The sequence below is a fragment of the Carassius gibelio genome, chromosome A19 (genome assembly GCF_023724105.1).
Source record: "Carassius gibelio isolate Cgi1373 ecotype wild population from Czech Republic chromosome A19, carGib1.2-hapl.c, whole genome shotgun sequence".
Taxonomy (NCBI): Eukaryota; Metazoa; Chordata; class Actinopteri; order Cypriniformes; family Cyprinidae; genus Carassius; species Carassius gibelio.
This window is the reverse complement of record NC_068389.1, coordinates 26720994-26733713: the sequence shown is the minus strand read 5'-3', so window position 1 is coordinate 26733713 and position 12720 is coordinate 26720994. Positions and strand designations below refer to the sequence as shown.

The 12720-nt window shown below is 34.1% G+C and overlaps 3 protein-coding genes across 7 annotated transcripts in view; 1 reads left to right on the top strand and 2 right to left on the bottom strand.

Moving 5' to 3' along the window:
* Positions 1-6303, top strand: part of si:ch211-149a19.3 (NACHT, LRR and PYD domains-containing protein 12) — a 149019-nt gene extending 142716 nt beyond the window's left edge. For all 5 annotated transcript variants that reach the window (XM_052532926.1, XM_052532930.1, XM_052532929.1 and 2 more), the window contains 3 exons: positions 998-1171; positions 4781-4948; positions 6171-6303. In XM_052532926.1, coding sequence (XP_052388886.1) covers positions 998-1171; positions 4781-4948; positions 6171-6177 — 349 coding nt within the window. In that variant the 3' untranslated portion in view covers positions 6178-6303. The remainder of the gene's footprint in view (positions 1-997; positions 1172-4780; positions 4949-6170) is intronic.
* Positions 6239-9664, bottom strand: ggcta (gamma-glutamylcyclotransferase a). Its single transcript, XM_052532932.1, has 4 exons — positions 9444-9664; positions 8385-8530; positions 6964-7096; positions 6239-6720 (listed from the first exon to the last, which is right to left on the bottom strand). The coding sequence occupies exons 1-4, from the start codon at positions 9552-9554 to the stop codon at positions 6595-6597; spliced, it is 516 nt and encodes a 171-aa protein (XP_052388892.1). The 5' UTR covers positions 9555-9664; the 3' UTR covers positions 6239-6594.
* Positions 9665-10393: 729 nt separating this feature from the next.
* snrpd1 (small nuclear ribonucleoprotein D1 polypeptide) lies at positions 10394-12569 on the bottom strand. Its single transcript, XM_052532600.1, has 4 exons — positions 12404-12569; positions 11799-11875; positions 10679-10870; positions 10394-10594 (listed from the first exon to the last, which is right to left on the bottom strand). Exons 1-4 carry the CDS (start codon positions 12415-12417, stop codon positions 10518-10520), a joined length of 360 nt encoding a protein of 119 aa, XP_052388560.1. The 5' UTR covers positions 12418-12569; the 3' UTR covers positions 10394-10517.
* Between the last annotated feature and the right edge of the window lie 151 nt (positions 12570-12720).

The following is a 12720-nucleotide window of genomic DNA, read 5'->3' as shown; positions in this document are numbered from 1 at the left end:
GAATCTGCTTTTATTTGTGTTCACTTAAAATAACAAAATGTTGGGCTTTTTTACATTAAAGAAAACAAACCGGATATGCATTCTGCCATGTGGATCTCTGTGAACTGCGCGCATCACAAAAATGAATTAATAAGCCCATTAGTAAGCAGTAATCAGCTTGGTAAAATTTAAAGTAAATCTCTGTGACTGTGACCAATATTCACCGAGCTATAATAACTGATGAACCTATAATTAAAAAATAAAAAGTTAAAGTTAAAAGTTAACTATTAAAAAGAACAGCTGAACATACGTTCAAAAACAAAACGTCTTGTTTAAATTATTACTGGCTTGAGTTATTATTTTGGAATAAATGTTAAATGCTTAAAAACTCCTTGCCAAATTTTTGGCTTTAATAAACAGAATATTAATTACATTGTTCATTAAAAATATATATAATAAAATGTTGGTAGTGCAAGTAATGTTTATTTAACCAAGAACATTTGACTAGGAAAGAAATTTTATTTTTTTATTTTATTTTTTTGGCAATTTATGTACCTATTTATTTATTTATTCTCTCTCTCTCTAACTGAAGATAACTGATAATAAACAATTTTTCAGCACCTAAACCACTTTTCCACTTTTATAGTTTGTGTACATAATATATGGTTTACCTTTTTATCATTTATTTGTATGATATCTTTATTTTGATAATATATTTTGTCTTTAAGGTAAAATACATAAAATACTCACATTTTCACATTTATTAGATGCTTTTATCCAAAGTGACTTACAGCGCATTCAGGCTACAATTTTTTTTTTAAAGTATGTGTGTTCCCTGGAAATTGAACCCACAACCCTTTGCACTGCTAACACATTGATCTATTACTGAGCCACAGAAACATTTATTTTTCAAGATTTATTTATATTTATTATCCTCAGTATATAGTAGCTAAGGTTTCATAATGGACCTGTTAATCATGCCATGGATTAAGTCTGTCTTTCTGAATTTTCTCTACAGGTTGAGGTATTGTGGAGTCACAGATGGAGGTTGTGCTGCTCTGGCTTCAGCTCTGGGATCAAACCCCTCACACCTGAGAGAACTGAATCTGTCTGGAAATAAACTAGGAGATTCAGGATTGAAGCTGATATCTGATATACTGAAGGATCCTCAATGTAATCTACAAAAACTCTGGTAATCACACGTACACACACTGATACTCATAACATGTGGGGTTTGCAAGTTTGCTTTTGAGCATGATTCCTCAGTTGGTTTTGGTTATTGGCCTTCAGGGTTTGCTCTAGCTGAGTCCAGATATGGCGTATTTTAAATCAGGGGTGTCAAACTCAATTTCTGGCTGGAACACATCAGGATAATATGTACAGTTAAAAGTACAGACAAAAAATTTGGTACAGACAAAAAATCTGCTTGGTGCGTCCCAGACTTAACATATACACCTAATCCTCCTTTAACCTCTCCCTCATGCCATTCAGCCTCTGCTTAGGGTCTGTTTGGTGAATGTTTGCAGGTTCTTCATAAAACAGAAGGCAAGGAATGCTTATGGCCGAGACAGTGTCTAACCTGCCTGTTTAAATGTCTGCTCTTAACAACTGGCCCCCATTATCACACAGATCTACAAGAGATCACTGAAGCAAGGAAATATGAGATATAGACTATAAATGCTATTTGTGTCATACACAATTTTTATTGCTAATTTTTATTGTATTTATTGTATTTTATTGTATTAAGTATCCTAAATATATAAAAATAAAAATCCCTAAAGACAAAACTGTTTAAAATAGTTCTCAGATAATTTTTTTTTGAATATAGTAGTTATAGTCTCATTCTTTACACTGGCCAAGTAGTATTTCAATTGTTTTAAACAATTCAAATCAAATTTAATTTATTCACTGACAAAGTAACCTATTTTAAAAAGAAAACATTCAAATTAACAATTTCTTCAAGTTGTATCCTTCAAATACAGTGGCATTTTTCATAATGTTGTAGAGAAGACTTCATATGACATCAACACCTCCAATAAGCTGCGGTTTAAAGTTTATTTTAAAGATTTATTATTGTGCACCTATAGCACTCCTCTCTTTAAAACAGCATGCCACAGGAAACGTAATCAAGGGCATCCACTAAATATGTCTAAATTCATATAATTTTTGTTTAACTTTTGCATAATGACTTTATGTATTTTCAGTGCTTATCCCCATTAATGTGAGTGGAATATTTAATGTAAATGTGTATACTGAAATGAAAACTGATTTTAATATCGTTCCTTACTTCATTACTTTTGTCACTCCAGGAAAAAGAATGCGTACGCATGGTATAGAATTTCAGTAAGATGCGTACATATTTACACCAAGTTTATTTTTTATAAATTCTGATATGCCTATTTAATTTTGTGCGTACACAATGTCTATAAATGAGACCCAATGGGTCTCATTTATAAAACTCTCCATATATATCATCCTAAAAGTTTATGTATGCACAAAAGCTAGATTTTTACACAAGAAATGTTTTTTTAATGCTAAAAATTATCCAATATCCTTATTATGTTTTAGCATATATATATATATATATTAGGGGTGTAACGGTTCACAAAATTCATGGTTCGGTTTGATACGATACACTGATGTCACGGTTCGGTTCGGTACGGTTCGGTACGTTTTAGATACAGCAAAATGTAAAAACATCTCAACTTTTCAGAATGCCACAAGCGCACCGCGGGTCATGTGACAAGAACTAACCAATCAACTTTAACCTTTCCCGTAACAACGTTGAAAGCTCAGCCAAGATGAAGGAACAGCTGATCATAGTTGTATATGGATTGCAATTTTGAAATAAATTTAGTAGCAGAGCTAGCCTACTGCAAGCGATTTTTAGAGCTGCAAATCCATTTATCCTTTGCTGAAATTTCCGCGTCTTCATGGAGAGAGCAGCACGTCATTGTTGCTTAGCAAAGGCAGATGCCTCAGGGGCGCTTCTGCCTGAGTGCTTTGGAAAGAAGGAGAAAGATGCGCCTAGCGTTTTCCACGCGTTTTTAGGCGGGATATGTGAACGGCCCCTAAGGCCCCTCAGCACGCGCTGAAGGCTCGTCGCAAAATGTCTAATGCATTTAACAGACAGGAAATACAAGATCCTCCAATAACCAACAGGTCTGGTGTTTGGGTGCACTTTGGATTCCCTGTGATGACAGAATGAATGTTAAATAGTAAGTTTTTTTTTTATTCCCGCTGGTGTACCCTATTGTCATGTAGCAGATGCAACCGTTGTTTTTTTATCCACCACTCTCTTGCCATCACCATTATAGCTTACAGGGAATCCAAAGTGCACTCAAACACCAGACCTGTTGGTATTTTCTGGTCTGTTAAACGTACTGGCCACCGCGTACCGTGCATGAACTTCTCGGACACTCAGCGCGTACTGAGTGAGCGAGCGCCTGAGCCTGACTGAGTAGCCTAACATAAACATATAAGATGGTGTTTTTTTCTTCTTCGGGGGTGTCAGGGGCGTTGCCTGTTACGTCGTTTGGGTTATTGGGCTACCTTGTTGAACGCATATCATTATATTTCACTTTTTTTTATATATATATAATTAATTAGTTCAACGAATCGTTCGGTACATAATGCGTACCGCGTACCGAACCGAAAGCCTCATACCGAACGGTTCAATACGAATACGCGTATCGTTACACCCCTAATATATATATATAATATAAAATCCCTAAAAACAAAACTATTTAAAATCGTTCTCAGATCAATATTTTAGAATATAGTTGGCCTCATTATTTTTCACTGGCCAAATAGTATTTCAATTGTTTTAAACAAGTCAAATAAAATGTAATTTATGCAGTTTTGCTGATAGGTTGAAAATCTTTTAGTTATTTTTAGCCTATATTTATTGCAGTGTAAATAGAATTGTCTATAGGAGCACAATAATTAATCTTTAAACTAAACTACAGATCATGTGATGAGAAATATTTTATCAAGAACAATGACCGATGATGTGCACTCACTGCGATATTATAGAGGACACTGCTGGATGGACACTGCTGGATTACTGTAAAAACTCCAGCTGCACAGAGGTGTTAATGTCGTGTAAAGTCATCTCTACAACATTATGAAAAATACCACTATATTTGAAGGACATAACTGGGAGAAAATGTTAAGATTTGCATGTTTCCTTTTTACAATACTTTATCAGTGACGCAACAAATCAGACAATACACTGCAATAAATATGGGCTTATCTGTTTCCACTAAAATATGTTTATCTTATCAGCAAAACTGCATATATTTAAAATGAAGAAAATAATTGAAATTCTATTTGGCCAGTGTAAAAGAATGAGATCATCTAAAATATATCTAAGAACTACTTTAAACCATTTTGTTTTATGATATTTTTCTATTTTTATTCTAAAACATAGAAAGGATACTATTTCCCTACTGTCTCTGTGCTAAACATGGTGTCACGTGTGCATGGAAATTATATGCAGATGAGATTATGCATAATAAAAGTAGGCATTGTAAGCTCCATATATGGTTATTTCGGGGATGAGTTGAGGTGGAGATGCACCGCACTATCTTCCAATGACTGGAATTTATAAAAGGATTTTTGCACAGGTTCTGGTGTACGCATGGTTTTATAAATCTGAAAACTTTTCGCATACTCAAAATCTAGCTTTTGTGCCTACGTAACATTTTAGGATGAAATCTACAGAAAGTTTAATAAATAAGACCCCAGATCTGTAGATCCTGAACTGAGAATCTGAAGAGTGTCATGTTTTTCTTTACAGGTTGAGTAATTGTGGAATCACAGATTGCGCTGCTCTGGCTTCAGCTCTGAGATCAAACCCCTCACACCTGAGAGAACTGGATCTGACTGGAAATGAACTAAGAAATTCAGATGTGAATCTGCTTTCTGATATGAAAGATGATTCACATTATGGACTGCAGAAGCTTCTGTAAGTAGTGATGAATAAAAATGTTTGTGTAGTGTAACGGAAATTAAATTTTTCTTTTACAGTTTAATGGTTCCTCGTACTGTAAACAATAGTTTTATTCTGTTTATAGCAATTTGATTAATGTTTGAGTATATTAATGATATTTGGAATAATGTGATATTTGGAATAATATTTTCTGCTCTTCCAGTGTATCAAGGTTTGTGTTAAATAGAGAGCCTCTATGACATACAACAAATTAGAATGTCGTGGAAAAGTTCATTTATTTCAGTAATTCAACTCAAATTGTGAAACTCAATTCAGTGCACACAGACTGAAGCAGTTTAAGTCTGGTTCTTTTTCTTTTTCTTGTTCTTTTTTCAGTTTAAGTTCTTTTAATTGATGATTTTGGCTCATATTTAACAGAAACCCACCAATTTCACTTTCATATTCATCTCAACATATTAGAATACTTCATAAGACCAATAAAATTTTGTTGGTTGTGCATCTTTTTCTTCCACACTTTTTCCTTCCACTCAACTTTCTGTTAACATGCTTGGATACAGCACTCTGTGAACAGCCAGCTTCTTTGGCAATGAATGTTTGTAGTTTACCCTCCTTGTGAAGGGTGTCAATGATGTCAGATCAGCAGTCTTACCCATGATTGTGGTGAACCAAACTGAGATACCATTTTGAAGGCTCAGGAAACCTTTACAGGCATTTTGTGTTGATTAGCTGATTGTCATGTCACTATATTCTAATTAGTTGATATAGTTGGTGGGTTTTTGTTAAATGAGAGCCAAAATCATCACAATTAGAAGAACCAAAGACTTAAACTGCTTCAGTCTCACGCTTTGCAGAGTTTCACGCTTTGAGTGGAATTGCTGAAATAAATGAACTTTTCCACAACATTCTAATTTATCAAGATGCACCTGTAAATTGTTAAATTCACAAAGATATACCATCTTAATATTTTTTTGTTTTTAAATTTTAAAGCACGAACATAATTTTTACCACTGTCCATTATAACTGAATAATGGCAAATAAATCACACAATATTTTAAAGGTCATCATCCATGGTGTTTTGGATTTGTCATCATAACCTGGATGGTCAAATAGGGCTTTTTGACACAATTTATCACAGGATTATATTATTATCTGATTAGAACAAAGTTTGTTTGAATTCTTCTGAAGTGGATTATTCATTAATGTCTCTCAGGTTTGACTGTATGTGTTTTACTTGCAGGTTTTAGACATTAGTCTGATCTTCTCTGGATCAGCTGATGGTAAATAAAGAGCCTCTACAGACAGACATTCAATCAGACATTCAATCACATTCAACAGAATCAACAGACACAGAATTCATAGTGACCAGAACACACACTTGTGTTTTTGCAACTTTACAGAATGATCCAGTATTTGGTATTCCAGTCTTTGGTTTCTTCTTCAGAAATGACATTTCTACTGGTACCACGTTTTATATAATATTATTACAATCTGTTTATGAGAATCAGTGTGTCTTCTGTTCAGTTCTTACTACAATAGATTTCAACCCAACATGCGCCTAGCATTGGGTTAAAGTCTGAGTATATATATATATATATATATATATATATATATATATATATATATATATATATATATATAAAGAATAGTTAATTTCCTGCAGGTCATTTCTGGATGTCTGTAATCTGATCTAATATTGAAGTGCCGCTGTAGTTGTTTGTCTCCAGTGCCAGAAGCTTCTGTATGTAGTTTTGAGGCAAGCCGCTCTGTTGAGCCCCTAAACACACAACCTAGATGCAGAATGAGACGAGATAAACATTCAGATGAAGAAGAGACTCTTTTATTGACACTTATCATGATAGTTATGAAACTAAACAGTCACAGATGTCCTATGATGGTTTATATAATCATAAAGTTAAAATACAGAATATCTGAAATGTAAACATTCAAATACTTGTTGTACTTGTTATTTTATCAAATGGATGGACAACACTTTGTGGTTGTACAGGCCTATGACGGATAGTAAATAATACCTTTTTGTACTGTGGTGAAGGTGGACAGGGTCTGAGATTGTTCATCTTGTATGTCCGGCAGAGAAGCACCTCCTCTTTTATTTCTACTTTGATCTCTATTGGGCTGTACACACCTTCATGAACCTGTTCTTGTCTGAAACACATGCAAGATCTGTAATACATTTCCAGATGCTGATATTTTATTCTTTGAGTAGAACATTTTGGGATATTAAAGCTTTAGGATCCACACACACACACACACACACACACACATATATATATATATATATATATATATATATATATATATATATATATATATATATTAATAAACACACACACACACACACACACACACACATATATATATATATATATATATATATATATATATATATATATATATATATATTTTAATACACACACACACACACACACATATATATTAATGAACACACACACACACGCACGCACGCACGCACACACACACACACACACACACACACACACACACACACACACACACACATATATATATATATATATATATTAATACACACACACACACTCTCTACAACCAGGACCTGCCTATATATATGTACTTATGAGTATTAATCTGACTAAGCTGTAAATAAAAATAAAAGCCTCACGTATTCTTTTATGCGGAAACAGAAGAGGTGATTAGGCTGTTGGTACAATATCTTTCACTTGTTAAATCAAAGCAAATGTAACTATGTTAGCTCATTGCTTTTTATTATATTTGTATACACATATTTGAAAAACAAAGCTCTTCTAGTTACTGAATCAGGATTTTTGAGCATACATCAAAGATAGAATTTAGAAAAAAATATACATTTTAATATTAAAATTCACTTGTTTTTCCAACTGCAGTAAACAAACTGAATCATCTGAACAATTACCAGCCTATATATATATATATATATATATATATATATATGTAAAAGAAAGAGTGCAATAACCCATAAAATCCTGGGGCAGCATTCACAAAACATCTTAAGGCTAGAAGTAACAGATTAAAATAATATGGTAGGACACATCAATTGTCAGTACCATGCAGCAAAACAAACTGTTTTGTACAGCTAAAAATAGCTGGATGCAAATGAGACCGGAAGCTAGACCCCTGGAAATTACAAATGGCGGCACCCATTTTTACGTCAGGAAAAAGGTGGATAGCAATAAGGTTAACCCCACCCTTTCTCTTAGATTGAGATTTCTCCCCATTCCTCAGTAAAAGTTGGTCTCAGCAGTTTTGTGCATAGGTTTTAAGAGGAAACTCTTAACCAATAACTTTTACTGCTATATGGGAGAAACCTTAATGCCAAGAAAACATTTTGAAATGTTTTGTGAATACAGCCCTGGATCATTAACACAAATGAAAGTGTGTTTTTGGGAGACATCTCAATCACAGTAGGTGATCTCACCTGTCTAAACTGGGCAGGTTTTGGTTATCTATCCTCCACACGACTCCCCAAACCTCGTCTCCTTCACTCTCCTGTATGGTGGCCACCCCACCGTGCCAAGCGCAGTTAGTGCGGTCGCCCGAAAGACCGAAATTCAGCCTGTAGTCCTGAGATATAGTACATCACTTACAAGACAGTCATGCTTTCATGTAGACCATCACTCTGTATGATTACCCCATGTGGTAACACTTTAGAATAAGTAACACCTATTTGTTGCTTATTAGCATGCATATTACTAGAATATTAGCCATGTATTGGTGCTAATTAAGAACATATTAATGCCTTATTCTACCTGACCTTATTCTACATCCTTAATCTTACCCAATATCTAAACCTAACAACTACCTTACTAACTATTAATAAGCAACAAATTAAGAATTTCTTTGAGAGAAATCTCGTAGTTAAGTTAAGTGTTACCTATTCTAAAGTGTTACCAAAGTATCATTAAAAATGTTTAATTAAATAAAAAATTTAAATAAGATAAATAATATTAAAATAAATATAATTATATTAAAAATAATAAATAAATAAAAGAAGTAAACAACCTAGTACATAAATAATTCATCTAACAGTGCTATAATAAGGGGGGAAATACATATTTTCCAAATATTTAGGCGCATGTAATATTTTTTTACCCCACGGTATAACCAATTCAATTAACTATATATATATATATATATATATATATATATATATATATATATATATATATATAAAGAGTTTACAATTTTAGGATGGTTTTCCCTTGTATCTAAAAGATTGAAAACACCTAGTCCTACCTTACACAAATGTATGTTTTTTAAAAATGCAATTTTATTTTAAATATTTTTGGTTACTTTAATTATTTTTGATGAAAGTAGTGGTCAGTACCAATTCTTTACACAGTCATTGTAGTAACACTCACTAGCAAACAGTAACCATATTAAATATAGACTCGTAATTTTGTCATTCTATGGACTTGACCTCCATTTATTGCCTGATTATTATGGTAATCTTCAGTCACATAACATGTTTGTTTACCTGGATTCTGCCGACGCAGTGAAACACAGCTGATGGGTTTTTCAGCTGCAGTCTCTCTTTCAGTAAATTACTGCCATAAGCGAAGTACATGAAACAACCGCTGGATGACATTATGCTAACGCTGTGCCTTAAGCAACGTAAACGCAAAAGAACCTTAAAGAAAAAACCCTGACGGCTTTCATGCCCTTGGAAACAGACAGCTAGCTAATGGTGTCCGATTCGCTAAGGAATCATTCTCGTGAGTCGATTCTTTAGAACGATTCCCAACCTTAGTAACGTTCCCAACATGTAAACAGTATGTTCACAATATTCCAAAAATACAGTGAAAATGAACTTAAATGCAATGTTGTTTACGCCATTTTGAAAAAAAACAATGAAACGCAAAAAAAAATTAATTTGAAAATAGTTTGAAACGAACCGATTCGCTAAGAACCATCGACTCTTGCGGTTCACAATTTTCAAAATAAAAGCCTCACGTATTCTTTCACGCGGAAACATAAGAGGCGTTTAGGCTATTGGTACAATATCTTTCACTTGTTAAATCAAAGCAAAATGTAACTATGTTAGATCATTGCTTATTATTATAAGTAATTAAATAATATTAAATTTAACTTATTTTGTTTCCACATATTTACAAAACAAAGCTCTTCTACTTATGGAATTAGCATAAATCAAAAAAATAAAATATTACAATTCACTTGTATTTCCAATTGCAGTAAACACAATGAATTATCTGAACAGAAAAACAAATCTACGGTGGTCTAATTTCACTTTAAATAATATTATTCGACTTCAATGATATCATTTAAATAAAGAGCTACAGCCTTCAGCAAACACCTACCCAAGTTAAATTGAGCAGTTTATTGACAAAAATCTAGAAAAATATCCAGACACCTTTGCAGAAACATCTCTTTCTTATATGATCAGTACAAACAGCTCGAGACGCAAAACAGTTTTCAAAAGAAATGAATTTAATGTACAAAATTCAAACAATCGAGAAACTAAATATTTTCCAAATGAAAATAGAAAATAATTGCTGTACAAAGCACACAAATGTACAGTGGCTCGAGAGGTTTATCTCCTGGGCCCGCCGCGTCCGCGTCCTCTTCCTCGGCCTCGACCCCGTCCTCTTCCTCGAGCGCGGCCAGCCGCTGTAAGAAACAGACACAAACACATCAACATCTTCCCCTGATCAGTTTGTCAGCTTCAGTTCGGACAGTTTTCCTGACACTCACCAGCCTCTCTCTTCTTTGACTTGACTTTGGGCTCGATGTCGACCAGCAGCGTGTCCAGTGGAAGACTGTCGGGAAGGATGAAGTAGCGGATGTTGTTGCCACGGATGCTGAGAGACTCCAGCTGAGTGGGCTCTCTGTTTTTGAGGGTCATCTTCACAGCTTTGAGGTGAGTGTTCATACTGACATCCACACCTGGAAAACATTCAACCATCGGGCAATTCAAGATTTCCTCTTTAATGGAGCAGTTCACTTCTAGAGTTAATATTTCCTTGCCATTTCCTCATCATCCAAGATGTTAATGTCTTTCAATTTTGAGGAAAATCTTCCAGGACTTTTCTCCATAGAAATGAACTTAACTGGTGCTCAATAGTTAGAATTTCCAAACTGTAGTTTGTGCATTTGTAAAAAAAAAAAAATACATAAAATTATTTTTTTTTCCTTTCCCCTACTATGACAGATCATTTGTGTCCCTGGAGCACAAAAGCAGCCAAAATTACATTGTGTGGGTCAAAATTATTGATTTTTCTTTTATGCCAAAAAGCATTAGGATATTAAGATCATGTTCCATGAAGATGTTTAATAAAATTCCCACCGTAAATATATCAAAACTTAATTTTTGATTGGTAATATGCACTGCTTAAAGTTCATTTGAACAACTTTAAAGATGATTTTCTCAGTATTTTTTCACACCCTCAGATTGCAGATTTTCAAATAGTTGTATCTTGGCCAAATATTGTCCTCCTAACAAACCATACATCAATGGAAAGATTATTTATTCAGCTGTTAGATAATGCATAAATCTCAATTTCGGAAAAAATTGACACTTAAGACTGTTTTAGAAGTCCAGATTTCACTAGATAAGACCCTTGTTCCTTGGCTGAAGCTTCAGCCAACTAGTACCCAGTGAAGTCCATTATATGGAGAAACATCCAGGAATGTTTTCCTCAAAACCCTTCATTTCCTTGTGACTGAAGAACGAAGGACATTAACTTCTCAGATGACATGGGGGAGAGAAATAATCAGCAAATGTTTATTCTGGAAGTGAATTCATCTTTTAATGTAAACTTGACACAGATAGTTTGACACGATCGTAAAGGGGACTATTTTGGATCATATTTACCTGTAACGGTGCCATGGACCTGCGTGCCATTCTTCAGCTCAATAGTGACAGTTTCATGACTCAGTTTCATCAAAAACCTGCAGGATCACAATCAGAAGCACTCAACACAATGACAAACAACCTCACAGAAGCACAAATATCATGTTTAGTCAAATCCATTAAACGATAACACCGTCCTCGGTTTGATTTCGACAACTAGAAATATGAAAATGTACTTTGAACCTCCTATATATTTCTCTAGTAACATAAGTACAAATGTATTTAACAGATTGCATTTGTAGTAACAAACAAACAGAAAGTTACTAGCATTAAAAGTGTTTGTTTCTGTTGCTGCGTGTGTTAGATTCAAGGCCCGCATCTACAAGCTGAAATGCCCATAAGTCTAAGACTAAAGCACACGAATCACATGTTAAAAACATAAATACGTTTAAAAGAAGAAAACCCAAAGAATCTCACTGGGTTCATTCATTCCCGCCTCCTGCAGCTAACGGCTAACAAACAGCTAACAGCTACACACAATCTAACTCCATCCGTCAGATCACATTACTTCTCGCTGCGGAGAATCGGTGCGTATTAATAATATAATACACATAGAAGTTTATTACCTGACGAGTTTCATGCTGGCGGTGGATTTTGAGATTAAATCCTCCACCGAAATCAGAAAAAATTGTAGCGCAAAACGACAGAAAAGCGTCGGACGCTACTGAATCTTTGAGGGGAATGTCTTCCTGCACAAACCGGAAGCGGAATCAGTGAAAAAGCAGCATTGAACTGCCACTACACGCCAAAATAAGCAGAATATTTCACATAGTAGAAGATACATTTAAAATATTTAATCAATGTATCTTAAAGAGTACATAAACTTTCAGTTTAATAAAAGTAAAAAGTTTATAATCGTATTATTATATATATTTTTTATTAT

Excerpts from the sequence above, each read along its gene's own strand:
- ggcta (XM_052532932.1), bottom strand. The coding sequence starts at position 9,554 with ATGTCATCCAGCGGTTGTTTCATGTACTTCGCTTATGGCAGTAATTTA. Across the intron at positions 8,531-9,443 it reads ACTGCGTCGGCAGAATCCAG|GACTACAGGCTGAATTTCGG; the intron begins GTAAACAAACAT and ends ACTATATCTCAG. Across the intron at positions 7,097-8,384 it reads AACCTGCCCAGTTTAGACAG|ACAAGAACAGGTTCATGAAG; the intron begins GTGAGATCACCT and ends CATGTGTTTCAG.
- snrpd1 (XM_052532600.1), bottom strand. Across the intron at positions 10,871-11,798 it reads GGTCCATGGCACCGTTACAG|GTGTGGATGTCAGTATGAAC; the intron begins GTAAATATGATC and ends AATGTTTTCCAG. Across the intron at positions 10,595-10,678 it reads GTCAAAGAAGAGAGAGGCTG|CGGCTGGCCGCGCTCGAGGA; the intron begins GTGAGTGTCAGG and ends TGTTTCTTACAG.